The 17,756-nt window shown below is 37.6% G+C and overlaps 1 protein-coding gene across 10 annotated transcripts in view; it reads left to right on the top strand.

Annotated features, from left to right (window-relative positions):
* Window positions 1-401: 401 nt before the first annotated feature.
* Window positions 402-17,756, top strand: part of cacna1db (calcium channel, voltage-dependent, L type, alpha 1D subunit, b) — a 62,720-nt gene continuing 45,365 nt past the window's right edge. For 6 of the 10 annotated variants that reach the window (XM_048211186.1, XM_048211189.1, XM_048211185.1 and 3 more), the window contains exons 1-4: window positions 915-1,391; window positions 3,705-4,053; window positions 5,922-6,027; window positions 14,303-14,442. In XM_048211186.1, coding sequence (XP_048067143.1) covers window positions 1,364-1,391; window positions 3,705-4,053; window positions 5,922-6,027; window positions 14,303-14,442 — 623 coding nt within the window. In that variant the 5' untranslated portion in view covers window positions 915-1,363. The other 4 variants (XM_048211183.1, XM_048211182.1, XM_048211180.1 and 1 more) reach the window with 2 other exon arrangements.

Raw genomic sequence — 17,756 nt, 5'->3', positions numbered from 1 at the left:
CACACCCGTAAGACCTTCGTTCATCTTCAGAACACAAATTAAGATATTTTTGATGAAATCCGATGGCTCAGTGAGGCCTGAGCAATGACATCCCCTCTCTCAAGATCCATTAATGTACTAAAAACATATTTAAATCAGTTCATGTGAGTACAGTGGTTCAATATTAATATTATAAAGCCACGAGAATATTTTTGGTGCACCAAAAAAAACAAAATAACGACTTATTTAGTGATGGCCGATTTCAAAACGCTGCTTCAGGAAGATTGAATCAGTGTATCGAATCAGCAGTTCGGATCGCGTGTCAAACCGCGAAACTGGATTTCGGATTTCATCAAAATATCTTAATTTGTGTTCTGAAGATGAACGAAGGTCTTACGGGTGTGGAGCGACATGAAGGAGAGTAATTAATAACAGAAATTACATTTTTGAATGAACTAACCCTTTAATAGCTCAACAGCTCAGGGATTTATATCGTTCATCTGGTAAATGTGATGTTATCGAGACACCGCAAGAGGTCGCCGTTACAGAGACGCGCTTTTTGTGTAGATTAAACTATGAAAACAAACCACACTGAGGTGATTTTGTATCACTGTACAGCTAGAAATTAATTTCTTGACATTAGATCATATTTAATAGTTATCTTTACGACCAATCAATGCTTATGGTTAAACATCATAATCACTTTTTAATGAAATATTAGCGTGCACGCGCTCCATTCGCTTCCGCTCAGCAGCAGCAGCAGCACAGAAGGCAGAGGATTAATATGGGATTATCTGCTACAGACAGGTAATCCAAGCCACACTCCCTGACATTCCCCTGGGCTTCAACATATGGCCATAATGAGCAGAAAACATCATCACTGAGAGAGAGAGAGAGAGAGATGACGTTCATACTGGGAATCCGAGGTAAGATTCAGCTGAATTTGATCTGTAAACTGAACCAGATTTGTGTTAAGTATAGCCCTGCAGCACTGCTCAGTGAGTCACAGGCCTGGAGAGGCTGAGTGACCTGTTGCAAAGCCTGTTAGATGTCCTGCAGAGGTAATTGAATATTCCTGGCAACGATATTCCCCGATCACGGGCTTAATGTAAAACAGACGTGCATCTGATGAAACACAAACCAGTGGTCGGGTTTCCCCGATTTGGTCCGAACGGAATCAGATCGCTCTCGGGATCTGTGAGGATGTGTGGATTTAATCTCTATCGCGGGTGAAGCGCGTGCTCGACACCCGGATGTTGCGAAGATGCTCCAGCATCATCATCATCATCACAGCGCTCCGAACATGATGGATAAGATGGTGTGATATAATCACACAACTGGACTGTAGCAAACGATAAAACAGATTTTCAATGTGGAGGAGGGGATGGACGAGCCAGAGGAACCGACTGAAGGTAAACACACAAATCCAGATGTGACTTCGCGTTAAATTCGTTTCGTATTTAAAGCGCGTAACGGAGCGAAACTGTTGCTGTTTAAAGTGAGGTGTGGATGTGCGTGTCAAAGTTGTGCAGAACATCATGATGCTTCACCTGCACATCACCCACAGGAACGTTATGAGGAATCAGTTTTTATAATGTTTTAAAAGCGTTTATTCTTAATGCGAACGCCACGGAAACATTGTATCAATCTTCAGTCATTATGGGAACGTTACTTTCGAATGTTCTCTGAACGTTCTGAAACAAAATGTTACAAACATCCAACTAAATGTTTCAGGTAAGAACGCTCCATAAATGATGTATTAATAATGTTTTTGTGCTAACGTTTAGAGAACATTATTAAAGACCAGATAACTGAATAAACTTTCTGTTAACTGAGAGAACCTCGAGAGAACGTTCCCTGTTGGCTGGGCATAAATATATATGAATGTGTAATGAATGATATGGGCCATTCTACAGAACTGCTGTCCCACAGCCAAAAAACACATTTAAAAAGCATTTAAGTATTCAAATTTTAGATGTTTGCTAAGGCCCTTCTGTTATCTACTGAATCCACAATATTTAAGATTAATATATATAAAATCATCATTTATTACTTTCAGTTGGGAGGAGTGTGTCCTGAACCCTAACCCCTATGATATTGAAATAATTTTTGTGATTTTTTCCCCCATTGTTTTATTTATTTTATATTTTCTTTTTAAATCATGAAACTTTATGTGAAAAAAAAGTGTGTCCCTCATGTTCATGTCATTACCGAAACAGTGTGTGTTTGAGTCATTGTCTGAGACTGATTTTAACACACTTCTACATTTCTGATCAGGAAATATTCCTCTCACAGCCTCTCTTTCACAGCAGATAGACCATCATTCTGAGTTAAATGTGTTCAGAAGTCTGAAAATCTGTGTAGAGCTTTAAGGAACGTCACTACCAAACACCTTTTTTCTGCAATTAAGCAAACTTTTTTAGGTGTTATTCCATTATATATAGTTTTTATGTGTGTTCAGCTGTTCAGAACTGTGCCAGATAACCATGTGCTGATTATAATCTTTGAGCGGCTCAAAAATATTGAAAATTGTCACTACCGAAACATGTCATCATTGTTTTGGTAGTGACAAAAGGGAACACAATCATTAATTTGAGGGAAATAAACAATTTTAGTACAGTTATGCACATCATTAGTGTTTTAGTGTGCAAGTTAAATTGTGTCATGTGATGTGGTCACTACCAACACATTACTGTCACTACCGAAACATGGGATGATTTGACAAAAATAAAGTATATTGAATGATCATCTAGATGTTATTATAGTGTTTGGTTCAATGTTTATTCAAACTAATGAATCCTTCACTTTGAAATCAGTATGATAAACTTTATGACTTTTACAAAGAAAGACTGGATTCAAAATACAACAAATCTCATAAATTACATTTGAAATATTGATAAAATTGTTATTGATTTACCTGTGAAAATGTTTCATTTTTTTTTTTTTTTTAAATAGCAAAAAATAGGTAGATGTAAACAAAATCTTAATAGGTCAATGTGACCCTTCTTATTAAATGATTTCTTATTAATTTATTTAACTTTACTTTATTATTAGAGTACTTTAGACACATTTTTTTTGTAGAATATTCCTATAATGAGGCATTGTCTCAAAAAAACTGGAGGAGAAAATAATAAAACGTCACTAGTTTTTCTGAAGTAACAGTCCAGCATCGGGAGGCTGTTTTAACAGTCGGTGGGTTTAGTGGGGGGTAACTGAGAATGAATGGGGGAAAGTCACATGAGAGGAGGCAACGCCTCCATCGCGCTATGATTGGATATGATTGGTTTGTGCTATAAATCCCGTCTCTTTACTTCGTGCGCGTTCTCGAATCGGCCTGAATGAAGACAATAATGGTGTTAATGGGAAAACTGATTTAAAAAGTAAGTAAACAGCTTAGCCATTAAGATATCACTGCTTTATGTCACGTCAAAATCAAACGTGAAATGGCTTGTGAGGGTTTTTTGTGAGCAGTCAGCTTGGGGAAAATCTTCATGTCTATTTAAAAGTCCTGATGGAACATTAACAGTCAGATGTGGTATCTTTAAAAAGCTTTGACCCTCTATATATTAGTGTTGTAGTGATTAATCGCATCTAAAATAAATGTTTGTAAATGTATAATATATGTCTGTGTGTGTATATATATGAATCATACTAATCATATCTGTTTATTTTCACTTGCAACTGCTTGTATTCTCAAAGACCATTCATTTTCTTTCTGTTTTCAGGGGCAAACTATGCCAGTGGCAGCAGAGTCTCCATCTCCAGTGAAGCCCCGCCCACCTGGACGGAAGGGCCGTCAATCACCAGCCATCACTCCCCGGCCCGGGCCGCCGCTCTCTCCTGGCAGGCAGCGATTAGCGCCGCAAGACAATCTCAGGGCGTCTCAAAGACCACGAACTCCTCCGCGCCTGCGAGCGTCGCTCCGGTCAGCTCTCTGGCCCAGAGGAAACGGCAGCAATATGCCAAAAGCAAGAAACAGGGAAGCATCTCTAATAGCAGACCTCCAAGAGCACTTTTCTGCCTGACTCTCAATAACCCTGTGCGCAGAGCCTGCATTAACCTAGTGGAGTGGAAGTATCCTTACATCAGCGCTGAAACGACACAGGGATGTGATCTTCAGTTACCTGTAGGAAAGGTGTTTATTTACAGAGTCAAATTTGCAGTCTGGTTATCAACACAGTGCATTCACCACAGAGTAAAAGTGCTGTCATCATTCTCTCGCCAAAACTCGTATGCTTTTCACTGTTCTGAGGAACACACACAGAAAACCACTGAGGTGTGATGTTAGTGAGGTCAAACCTCATTGATTCACTTGGAATAAAGCACAACAGTTTAAGTCACCTTCCTGTGGAGCCTGAAACTTTTGAACCCAGTTGACTTTTATTTTACACTCTTAATAATGAAGGTTTCAAAAAGCTGGAATGCCGTAGAAGAACCTTTTATGGTTTCCAAGGTTCCATTAAACCATCGATGCAAGTAAAGAACTTTTTGAAGCATGTATGGAGAAAAAGACCTGAAACTTCTTGTGTTCCACAGAAGAGGGAGAATCATACGAGTTTAGAGCGACGCTCCGATCGCAGCACTCACTCCGAAGGACAGAGCTGGAGGGAGCAGGCAGTGTTTCATAATGTTCGTTTGTTTGTTCACCTTCATTAAGTTAAGAGTTATTATTGTCTTATTTACAGTGATGCCTGGCAGTGCAGCCGTTTGAGAAGGGAGCAATGAAATATCATTTCTTCATTACATTACCAATTATGAAATGGCAACACATTCAGTTATTAATATTTCATTGGTTCTCTCTTGTTTCAGCTGTAGTCTTTTAAAAAGGCATCTGAAATAATAAACAAAGTACAATGTAGTGTTGTCAAAAATATTGATTTTTCGATACTGAAATATCTGAAACGCTTAAAATACTAATTTTCCCCAGAATAGACATGATAGACCAGCTGCTCTTTCTCTCTCTCATCTCTTTGGGCATATTGCTCATAATTTTTTGCTCACACCCAATGTGTGCACACATAAAGCCTCCTCCCAGTACTAAATTTAGTTATTTTTCACTGCTTATTGCGCTTAAACAGTCAAATACACACAAAATGATGTAAAAATGTCAGCCTTGGTGAGTTTTCACGTAAACACAGTCAGTTATGTTTGAAGTGAATGTAAACAGTTGGGAAAGAAAACACACGTGTAACAGTATAATGGATCTTAAAGTGACAGCAGCCTAATAAACCTGCTGCCAAATTATGAGATAATTTTATAAATATCTATATGGCAGTTTTTCCCCATGGTATCAATGTCAGAATTGTGGTCAGTGAAAATATTGAGTAGATAGATAGCCACAGTGGCTGGTGAGCAAAAAAGTTCATGTCAAGCCCTGTATATATATATATATATATATATATCTGTCTATATATTTATATCTCTCACGTTTATAAAATTTGTCAGCTCTGCTTTGTTTTTAGTCACATTTTCATAATGTAATGAAACACCTTTGTTGCCTCTGAAACTTATTTTAATTACAAATCAAAAACAAATCAAGTATAATTCCTGTAATTATACCCTAGGTGAACTCCAGCTCTACCACCTTCTGTCTTTATTAGGAAAACTGCGAGAACTCGTCATCTCGGGTCACTCCGGTCAAAAGTGACCATCACATGACTCTTCTTCGCCTATGGCCTTGAGAAAGGGCAGCTCATGAGGTTAAGTTCCCGCGCTGAAACGCTGTTTGACTGACCAGTGTTAGTTGGTGGCAGTGTTTGGAAATGATCACTAGAAATGACATGCAATAGACTCAAATTATGACTGACATGACAGGTTACAATCTTCAGCATGACCGAAAGCTGCTGTGAGATTCAGATACAAAAGATTGCAATTTGACTTCATAATGGAGTTTGATTGGGTGATGCTGTGATGATGTTTCTCCTTAAACATGTTTCCTCCAGACCTTTTGATATCTTTATACTGCTGTCAATTTTTGCCAACTGTGTGGCCTTAGCTGTTTACATCCCCTTTCCTGAAGACGATTCCAACTCAACTAATCATGATTTGGTGAGTACCGTGACGTCTCTTCTGACTTCTCATTGGCTGTGTGGTGGGATTAGTTTCTGCTAATTGAATTAGAGTGGAATTACACAAGCACACACTCAGAAGGTGCTTGTCTGTGCTGCTCATGTCTGTGTGTAGAGATATACGAGTTTCCGCTGTTTCAGCGCTCTGGTGATGGAGTGGAAATGAAAGGGTTTCTTTCCTATCTCCTAGACCAGAGGATTTACCACATTTTATATGTCCTAAACAGTCGGCAGTGAGATTAACAGGAGACTTTTGCTGAAGTCCTCTGCTCCTCAGATCTTCCTCTTTAGAAAAAGACCATGTGTCTCCTCTAGAGTTTCAGCTTCTTCTGTCAAACTGTGATCAGATCAGCCAAGATACCAAAGTCTGAAATCTCAATATGAATTCAGATCTCTCACATCAAACTAAATCATCTATAAAAACTGAGCTACATTAATGTTACGGTTCTGTTTCTTATGTCTGTTTTTATTTCTCTTAATTTATTTTAGAAACACCTGGGGCTGTTTATTGTGTAGGATCACATACTGTGACTAAACTTCCATCGTCACATGTCTCATTCATTTATTTATCTTAATTAACACCATGTCATATACAGATATATGACTAAATCACTAGTGAATCATATTGTTTTCATATACTGTGTACATCAAATATTGGTGTTTTCTGGAGCTGTCCGTTGTGCTGAAATCAAACGGCTCGTATATAGTGTTTGGCCTTTCTGATTTTTTGTATTTTTCCATATATTTAAACCAAAGGGAGTCAAATCTTTCACCAAAGCTTATGAAGGTGATCATTCATGAACAGAAAACTTAAAGAAAAACCGGCTGGAATAGAGTGCAACAGTCAGTAAAACTACATTACCCACGATGCTGTACAGAAAATTCCACCAATCAGAGTTGCAGCAAACAAGCTCTTTAACTCCGCCCACTCCAGCAAGCTCTGGAATGGAGTTGCTCTACATACATTCTCAAAACACTTAACTATTTGTATATAAACTTGCAATAAACTCAAGACAGATTATTTCTATAGATATGATCAACAACTTTGAATCGATCAAATTTCTCTTATTGCTTTTATGGGATTGCAGCTCTTTTTTTTTTGTCTTTTTGTCCGATTTTCAAATACTTTTTTGCTTCAAATCAAAGTTTATAAGGTTTGTAATGTTATGATGCTTCACCTCATAGCTGGTTGGTTTGGTTCATGGATTATAATGCTAACCTTATGGGAGAAATGAATGGAAAAAATACTTTCGGAACCAGTAGTTTTGCACTGAAGCTTGTGCGTGCAGCAGTTTTTACGTCATTATGTCTCTTATTCACAGCACAGATCGAGACACGCACAGGCTTCATGCTCATGTGCTTCTAATTAAAACATTTAGGAGTGTATAAAGAATTTTAGAGGTTTTTCCTTAATAAAGTGATACAAGGAGATAATTACAAGCAACGTTAATTAATTTATTCAAATACACTATAGGTTTTTACATGTTTCTGCTTCAAACTGTATTTATTTAATAATTATGGAATTATGTCTTATTTTAAACATTGAGTTAAATGTCAGATATAGTTTATTTTGTAACCAAAATACCATTAAAAGGGTTAGTTCATGCAAAAATGAAAATAACCTCATGTCGTTCCACACCCGTAAGACCTCCGTTCATCTTCAGAACACAAATTAAGATATTTTTGATGAAATCCGATGGCTCAGTGAGGCCTGCATAGCCAGCAATGACATTTCCTCTCTCAAGATCCATTAATGTACTAAAAACACATTTAAATCAGTTCATGTGAGTACAGTGGTTCAATATTGACATTATAAAGCCACGAGAAAACAAAATAACGACTTTTCTTTATGAATCGAAACAGTGATTCGGAGCACCAAAGTCACGTGATTTCACCAGTTTAGTTGTTTGATAGGAGATCCGAATCACTGATTCGATTCGTAAAGCTCTGAAGCAGTGTTTTGAAATCGGCCATCACTAGATCTTGTTGAAAATCATTATTTTGTTTTTTTTTTGGCGCACCAAAAATATTCTTGTCACTTTATAATATTAATATTGAACCACTGTACTCACATGAACTGATTTAAATATGTTTTTAGTACATTAATGGATCTTGAGATTGATGGATTTTGATTTCATCAAAAATATCTTAATTTGTGTTCTGAAGATGAATAAAGGTCTTACGGGTGTGGAACGGCATGAGGGAGAGTAATTAATGACGGAATTTTCATTTTTGGGTGAACTAATACTTTACTAACTAGAATGTAAAAATTTTTTCTGCATAATGCAGGACTTTTAACTATAAACAAGCCCAAATATCCCGGGACTCTTATTTTGAAATGTCTATGCTTTACTATTGCAGGTGTGTCATGACAAATCAGGTCCTCCCTCGAAATCGGGTCTCCACAAACTATCAGTCAATGATTATCCTAAGCATAATACGAATGATATTAATTTAAAACATGCATAGCTTACTATATAGTGTGTAAAAAAACAACAAAATAGTGCATAATAAAACCAATTGAACGTAATTTCTTACTCTTGATTAACTGTTAATTATTAAATAATAATAATACTAATAGCCTAATAAGTTAATAATTGAACTTAATTCATTTGTTTTATTTATGACTGAAATATTTGGACATTTAACATTTAATTTAACATAATGACATTAAAGATGATTGTGAGTATGTGTAGCGTAACTGCAAATGCTTTCGGTATCTGTATGCTATAAGCTATCTGATGCAGTCATTATAACGAAGTTGAAACAGCAGTTATCATATGCAGGAACTGTAATCAGGCGCTAAAGAGAGTACCTATTAAAAGTTATTTGAACCAATCGGATCGCTTGGGGTCCTAATGGAAATCCGATTTTGGGGGGGACACAATTTCTTCACTACACCTGCTGCTCATTTAAAAAGTTGAGGGACATACAAAATGCACAACCATCTACAACATAATATCAACACCAACATCATAATGTAATCTTTTGGCATAAATGGCCGGTATTCATTGATTGTGAACTGCTTTGTGATCTCGAGCCAGTAGAACGAGCAACAGCACTTTCAACTGTTTTATTTCATGAACAATGACTTTTGAAGTTTAACAATCACGATTCCTGTTATTCGCAAGCACTCAAATTCCAGTGGATGCTGTTTGTCTGATTTCCTGGGCTTCATGCAGACACATGTCGTGTTTTTCTTCCACACGCAGAGCGAGTTTTGCTGTTTGAGCTCCAGGGCTGGAGCAGCGTTGGGCTTGTCCAGTAAGATTAGCTTCAGCCGAGTCAGTGACACCAGTGTTTAACCTTTCTTTCTCTCTGCATTTCCATTACACTCACTCATGCATGTTCATCGATCATTTCCAGCCTACAAACCTATATTCTCAGTTGCACACATGCCTGTGGGAAAGCCCTTAAACAGTGAACGCTGCTGAACTGTAGTAGGAGCGGTTCACGTGTCTGTTCCTTCATGACGAGGCCGACACGAGCCAACGCAACAAGCTGTGTAGAAATAAACACACGAGTCCGTCTGTAAACCAGGGGCGGGGAAAGAGGATCATAGGAGGATTATATCTTCACTACGGCCCTTATTTCAGTCGACCAGCTGTTCAATTAAATACATTCTTCTTTCAGTGTTTGAGTTTTTGAGACTCACTCTGTTGTCATTTACTCACCCTCATGTCATTCCAAACCTGAATGATGAACATTCGCTTGTTTGAATTCAGTGGCACTTTATCACTCCACTGTGTAGTAAAGCTTCAAAGAGTGCCAGCAAGTTCATATGTGACTAAATATGAAGCAAACACTTCCATAGTAAAGTTGCAGCAGCTGCCAATGCTTTCCCGTGCATGTTTGTAAGTGTACGTTCACAAGAAAAAGACAGTTGGATGGCGGGAATAAAATCAGTGTTATATGATGCAAGAATGAGAATCAGTTGTTCAGATCATTCTGTTTGAACAGATTAAGTTTCTTTGAATGTCACTTTTAAATTGGACAAATAGCAAATGTATAGTTCAATTTTTAAGGTTATTTTTTAACTTGAACACTCTGAATGTTAGACAAAATATATAGGCTATGCTCTGCACTTGGTGGAAGAGAATCATAACAAATTATATTCACTCTTAAAAATAAAGCTTCTTTATCGGCATTGATGGTTCATGAAGAACCTTTAACATTCATGAAATCTTTCCATTGCAAAAAAGGTTCTTTATAGTGAAAAAAGATTTTAAAAATGTTCTTCACACTAAGAAAAAATGGTTCTTTTAAAAACTGATGATCGTGAAAGGTTCTTTGAGGAACCAAAAATTGTTCTTCTATGGCATTTTTTAAAAAACGTTTTGGAACTTTTATATTGAAGAGTGTAGTAGATTATTTAGTGATTTATTTATTTATTTTTTGACTGATTTCTGCTTCCACGTTTGAAGTCAATATTGTTACATCAGTGTGATTCATGAGACTGTGCAGCCTTGAGAGGACACTGTTTCATAATTATTCATGACACCATAAAACAAGTGCTTTAAACACCTCACAGCATCATGCTGATGGAGCGACAGGCGTGCTAGCGGTGACTGATACTCTTGAGTTTGGTTGATGTCGAGGTAAAGAGGAGATCATTTGAGACATATTCTGATACCATAATCTCAGACATGATTGCCATCTGTCCTTACTGTGAGTGTGTAAACCCATCAAACCTCTCACAAAATAATGATCTCAAAGATCTTTAAAAAAGCGAATTAACATATATATTATAGCAGAGAATAAATACTGATGACTCAATTGCATTAAAATTTAATTACAGAAATGAAATGTGTGTATTTGTGTGTATACAATACCCATATATAATAACACATTTGTTATTTTTGTTGCATGAGTAATGAACTTCAGCATCCATTTGTGAAAACTTGTTAAATAAAAGTGTCTGGACAGACACCAATGTTGCATTTTCTAGAAGTGTGCTGAGAAATTGAAACCTTCTTGTCTGAACACAGTATCTTACCAAAGAAGGCTGGTACTGAGTGTACAGTCCAATAAACTAGACATTAATATTGAGTAACTTTCATTTTAGACACAATATTGACAGTTATTTCATCTGTTTACATGATAGTGGAATAGTGGAGTAATCAGTGTTGCTGGAGTCGGTTCAGTTACTCATAAACACAGGCTTCATATTTTTATGCCCTTCCTTCTCTAATTTCCCTCCATCTCTTGGACTCTTAATTTCTTACATTAGCAGGTGCATGTTAACAGTGAAGTGGAACAGAGTCATTTGTTATTTCCTGAATGAATCAGGGTTTTTAAAAGAATTGGTTGAGTGAACGATTCAGTTATTCATTCATAAAGGCCCCGTCCCAAATCAAAGTGCTGCAGACATACAACGGCCGTGATGATTGAACTCAGAGGAAGATAGCAGGGTGCCATTCGGGACAAGGTTGAAGACAGTCAATTATTCAGTTCCTGAATGAATCAGGGTTTTTGAACGAATTGGTTGAATGAACGATTTGATGACTCATTAAAGACAGTCACTTATTTAAAGGTAGGGTATAGGCAATTTGTGTTTATAAACCCCTTTGTTATACTGGTTGAAACTCTTCACATCCTGATAGCAATCACATAATCACAAAACATGTACATATATCTTCTGTAGAAGTCTCAGGACCAAAAAATTTTTGCATTCGGTTCTTACCTGGCTGTCAACATATGTATTTCCACACCTCCGCGCACCTGCTTACATATGCAAAGTTGTAGACAGATGTCAGTCACTGAGCTCCACAAACAAACAGCAGTCATCTTTTGCAGTTCCTCCTGAATCAAAACAGCCAGCTTATGCTGCGTTCACACCATGTGACAGCTATAATTACGAGATGTCACCTCGTGATGTGTCCCCAGACTTTCAACACTATCAACACCCAAATGAATCTGCAGCAGCCAGAGCTCTGTAAGCAGTTTACGTTCATTATTATTGTAATGTTATGTGCTTGGGACATGAGGAAATTCAATGTCGTCTCTTATCTAGTGATGCTTTGCAGACTCTGCTCTGGCTGTGCGCATTCATGTGTTTTGGAGGAGGCGTGGCTTTGGAGACGCTCTGAAGGGAGGGTGGGATCTCATGCTTTCAAAGCTAGCCTCTCCGAAAATTGGCCTACCCTAAGTTTAATCCCTGAAGGGATCTGAGTTTTTTTAACAAATTGGCTGAATGAATGATTCAATGACTCTGCAGAAAGAGTCAGTGTAAAATCCCACCACTAATTCACAGACTGACGATCTGTCTAGAACAAACAGCTGAATGATACAAACAGTGAAATGTCCTAGTGCTGTCGGTCTGTTATGTATGGAAGCTTGTTTCTGCCACAGAATAAAAAATAATAAAGGTAGTTGCAACCTTTTATCTCACAATTCTGACTTTAAGGCCCTGGTATTAAGATGCGTTTTGGTCGATCGGATCACAAGTGGATGAGGGAGACACATTCCTGTTTACACCCGTGTTTTAATCCATCACTTTTGTCCTCTTTCACCCACTTCTGTTCTGATTTCTACAAGGAGAGGGTCTATGGGTGGGTAAATGTATGGTTTTTTCAGATCTTTTGATCTACTGGACAAAATAAGCTTGAATAATTTACATATGAACGAGCCATACGGAGAGCATCAGCTTTCGTTTTTGCTCTGACAGCCGCAAGACCGGCCTAACACTGTGAGTGTGTGTTAGAAATCAGGAATGGTGAGAGAACATTGTGCTTGGTATGTTTTTCATCTTCAAACCAAACTTGGGTCTTCAACAAAGTTTAAATCCCATCTGGTGAGAGCGCTTCCCGTAATGTTTACGCATTAGGTCAGTAGATGGAGAGTAGATGGTCTTTTGTGGCTGTTCGAACACATTCGATCACATGAGCATCTACACTACGACAGCAATCCGGTCGAATGTGTTTTCGACTACCTCTGGAAGTGGTCAAAAGTAGACAAGCTCAAAACATTTTAGACTCCGTTTACGCCTGTATTTAGTGTTGTCCACTTGTGATCCGATCGACCAGAATGCATCTTAATACCAGGAGGAAACAGGGCCTAAAACTCACAATTGTATTCTTTATTCCGTAGCAGAAACAAGCTTCCATAGTTATGACACACTATAACAACAAATGAGAACAAAACAAAACAAATAAGAATGTGTTGCACCAAAACTAGCTATTTAAAACTATAATTGCATTTGCCAATGACATTGCTCTCTAACCACATCAAACTTTGTCAATCAAGCAGTCTAACTGAGCTTCAGAACTCCCAAAACAAGCTCTGGGATCAGTTTACTTTGGTCCAGGTGTGTTTTGAGACAAAGATCACTCAGCATGATCAACCGCAAAGAGTAAATGACCTTTTATAAATAAACTACAGCATCATCACCTGCTTTTACTGCACATAAACAACCTCTAGACTCATTAGTCTAACGCTGCCGTCAACTCGACGGGATACTGCGTCACTATGGCCATCATCCACAGCAAGTGAATGTCCCTGAAGTATTTGACGAGCTTAAGTGCTTTAAGACAAAGGACGACGGGTGACGAAAAATGAATTAATATATTGTCAACATTTAGGTTTGGAAAAGTGGCTCATATTGCTGTGATTCATGTGAAAATCTATGACTGATTTGTTTTGCACATAGACATGGACAGCCTGCTGTGTTCAGCAATGAGATTTCATTGTTCAAATGGGATTAATCTAGTCATCCAAGTGTATTGTAGCTATTCTTAGTGCCGTGGCTTAGCCATTGTCATCCGGTCAGCTGCAGCTTGAGACGTGGTCAAAGACAACATTCACATCAATAGCCACCGTCCACACGTGACCAGGAGTGTTTATCATAACTGTCAGATTACAATACACTCTTTACTGTAGCATTGAACAAACTCATGAGTTATTGTGGAGTATGTGTGATTACATTTTGACATGCAACTCTTGTTTCAGAGCTATAGCTCTGGTCGATGGCCAGCTGTCACTGTCTGTTCTCTTGCAGCTAGACTTTTGATTAAATGGCATAAAATCTGGTCTGATTTTTTTTTTAGCTTTTTTTTTGCCTTTATTGTATGGAGAAATAGGAAACTCGAACATGAGAGCAGTTCACAAATTGTAATCGCTGCCTAACACTGAATACATGACATTAACTAACCTTATAATATGTGGACATTACTTTGATACACTCATCTCTGGCTGAATACTTCCTGATTTTATCACTGAAAACTAAAATCTCTCTGTTCTATCATTGTGCTTCACAGGAAACGGTAGAATATGCCTTCCTGATCATTTTCACGATTGAAACCTTCCTCAAGATCATCGCTTACGGACTGGTGATGCACCAGAACTCCTATGTGAGAAACGGGTGGAATATGTTGGATTTTGTCATCGTCATTGTCGGGTGAGTGAACGGTCACAGTCACATGCCCTTTCACACTCGTGTGTTTCGTTTCATATTGCTTTACAGGGCTACCCTTGTAAAAAAGAAGTGCACTCACTTTTAAAAGTGAGCTTGTTACTGTGATAATATATTTTAAAAGAATATGTGCCACATCAGGATTGAACAGCTCTGTTTGAAGAAGCTCATGTCGGCTAGTAATTGTTGAAAGGATTTTAGTAAATATGCCAAGGATTTTGTCACAAAGCTGGCAACTGTTCTCAAGGGCTTACAACCTGATCAAGTGCTGATCTATGACCTGATTTAATGTGATTAACTGCGCTCGGCAGGAGGGAATCCAGTGCATGAAGTCAGAGGTCATGGTAGATGTTGGATCCTCAGGGATCACGCTGAATCTCATCTGTGACGTCCACAAGCCATGGTGCCAGATGAGTGTCATTTCATACAGATCCATGAATGAGAAAAAGAGAAAACCCTCCTGACCTGACACTGAAATCAGATCACTCAAAGCGTTTCAGGAGGTGGTTTGAGACACGAAACTGGACGAGTGTAAATGCGTTTAGTTGTTGAAGCCACATGACGCAGCTGTCTCCTATTGTGGTCTTTGATATTGATAAATAAAATGCAGCTCAGATTAGTTGCTTTCGTTGACATAAACACTGTTGAATTGGCATATAGTGCAGGAATTGAAGATCTGATTTATATTCATTTTGCAAAGACACATTTATTATTTATATTAGTGAAACAAAATCGGACAGCTGTCTGATCAGTAAAAACGCATCAAGTGTAAATAGGCCTTGAGTAATTTGTCATCTCTGTAAATAGTGTTTGTAATGCTGCACTGCCTTCAGCTTGTGTCTTTGTCATCACCAGAGCTTTCACACTTGTCAACATTGGCATTCTTTTCAATGGCACGAAATTCACTACGATACGTGTAACTTTTCACTTAATCTGTGCAAAGTTGACCTTGTTAGTAGTTTGTAACTTTTCTGTATCTTTGATGCAGGTTCATCTACAGATGCTCTTCTGTATCTCTATATCTATTTGCACATGATTAAGAACACTTACACTCCTAATAATAGAGTGTTTTTTGCATTGATGTCATATAGAGAACCCTCTATTCCCGATTCCTTAAAGGACCTTTCAGTGATCAGTTATCCATTTTTTCTGTGAAGAATATTTTAATAATCTGCAGAACCATTTTCCATTATAAAAAACCCATGGATGTTAAAGGTTCATCATGGAACTATAGATGCCTATGAAGAACCTTTATCTCTCTTCTCAAAAATTGAGACCCCAGTCTGCATTTTATTTTCCTAATTTCAATTACTGGTACTGTCAAGTAAATAGTACTAGTTTTCATTGTATTATTTTAACTAACACACATATTTGAAGTGTTTTCCCTCAGAATGTTAAAGTACACATGAAATCAAAATCGACCCTATTAACTTTACTAGTGCATATTACTAGTCTTGTGGTGAACAATTAATCCGTGCAAGTTAACACACAGAAAAAAATAGTTTGTCGTGGTAATCTTTAATCAAAATCTGAAAAGTTACTTCCGGTCTGGAATGGCGTTCCTTCTCTGATGACGTCAGTTTGACGGCTTGGGTTGAAAATGCGTAAACCACTCCCCCCCCCGACCGTTAGTCTGCTGTGAGCGAGAGATGGAGAGGAGGAGCGCTGAAGTCAAACTCTGCCCTAATCTATTCCGTTTCACTCAGAAACACGTCACAACACTGGAGAAAAGACGTTTGCAACTTCCAGTTCACGGGGACTTTAAATAAAACCAGTCTTAGTATTTGTGTTCATGTCACTCAATATGTGAAGCTGAGTAATAATTAGAAATAAGTTCATCCAACTAAAATAAAACATTGATTTTCAGATAAAGTTGTGGCGCACCCAGCATGCATTGTGGAGTGAATAAAATCTTTGCATTGTTTTACTATTTACTATCTGCTGTTAGTCAGATTTAATTTTTTTTTTACATAAAATTAATGTTTGTTTGTCATCACCATTTTTTAGTGTTGAAATCTATACATGATGCCTGTTCATTAAGATTTAGAAAAAATAAATGCAGCACACCACAACAGTTCTGCAAACTGACCTTACGACAAATAAATGACTGACTGCCCAAATATCCAATCAAATCGCTGCGCTGAAAAATTGAATTTATCTTGGCATAGTCAAATAACAAGAGTTCAGTACATGGAAATGACATACAGTGAGTCTCAAACTCCATTGTTTCCTCCTTCTTATATAAATCTCATTTGTTTAAAAGACCTCAGAAGAACAGGCGAATCTCAACATAACACTGACTGTTACGTAACAGTCGGGATCATTAATATGTACGCCCCCAATATTTGCATATGCCAGCCCATGTTCAAGGCATTAGACAAGAGCAGCCAGTATTAACGTCTGGATCTGTGCACAGCTGAATCATCAGACTAGGTAAGCAAGCAAGAACAATAGTGAAAAATGGCAGATGGAGCAATAATAACTGACATGATTCATGATATCATGATATTTTTAGTGATATTTGTGAATTGTCTTTCTAAATGTTTCGTTAGCATGTTGCTAATGTACTGTTAAATGTGGTTAAAGTTACCATCGTTTCTTACTGTATTCACGGAGACAAGAGAACCGTCGCTATTTTCACTTTTAAACACTTGCAGTCTGTATAATTCATAAACACAACTTCATTCTTTATAAATCTCTCCAACAGTGTAGCATTAGCCGTTAGCCACGGAGCACAGCCTCAAATTCATTCAAAATCAGAAGTAAACAATATAACAGTATACAATACTCACATAATCCGACGCATGCATGATGAACACTTTGTAAAGATCCATTTTGAGGGTTATATTAGCTGTGTGAACTTTGTTACGGCACTGTTTAAGGCAAGCGCGAGCTCTGTGGGCGTGGAGCAGGAGATTTAAAGGGGCCGCAGCCTGAATCGGTGCATAGTTAATGATGCCCCAAAATAGGCAGTTAAAAAAATTAATAAAAAAAATCTATGGGGTATTTTGAGCTGAAACTTCACAGACACATTCAGGGGACACCTTAGACTTATATTACATCTTTTAAAAACATAATCTAGGGCACCTTTAAGATAAATACACACACACAAACATTATTTGCATCTGTCTGCATCTGCAGAAAGCATCTGTTACACATATTTATTTCCTTTTCTTTTTTTTTTTTCTACTGTTTATTGTCGACTGTCCGGTGACTTGACACTTGGGTTGATTGCCCCCTTGTAATTTTATTATATTTAGTCTTTTAATATAACAACCTGATACAAAAGCTTGTTCTTT

Source organism: Megalobrama amblycephala, linkage group LG12, assembly GCF_018812025.1.
Source record: "Megalobrama amblycephala isolate DHTTF-2021 linkage group LG12, ASM1881202v1, whole genome shotgun sequence".
Taxonomy (NCBI): Eukaryota; Metazoa; Chordata; class Actinopteri; order Cypriniformes; family Xenocyprididae; genus Megalobrama; species Megalobrama amblycephala.
The sequence above is the reverse complement of the archived record's forward strand: the minus strand, read 5'-3'. Positions and strand labels throughout refer to the sequence as shown.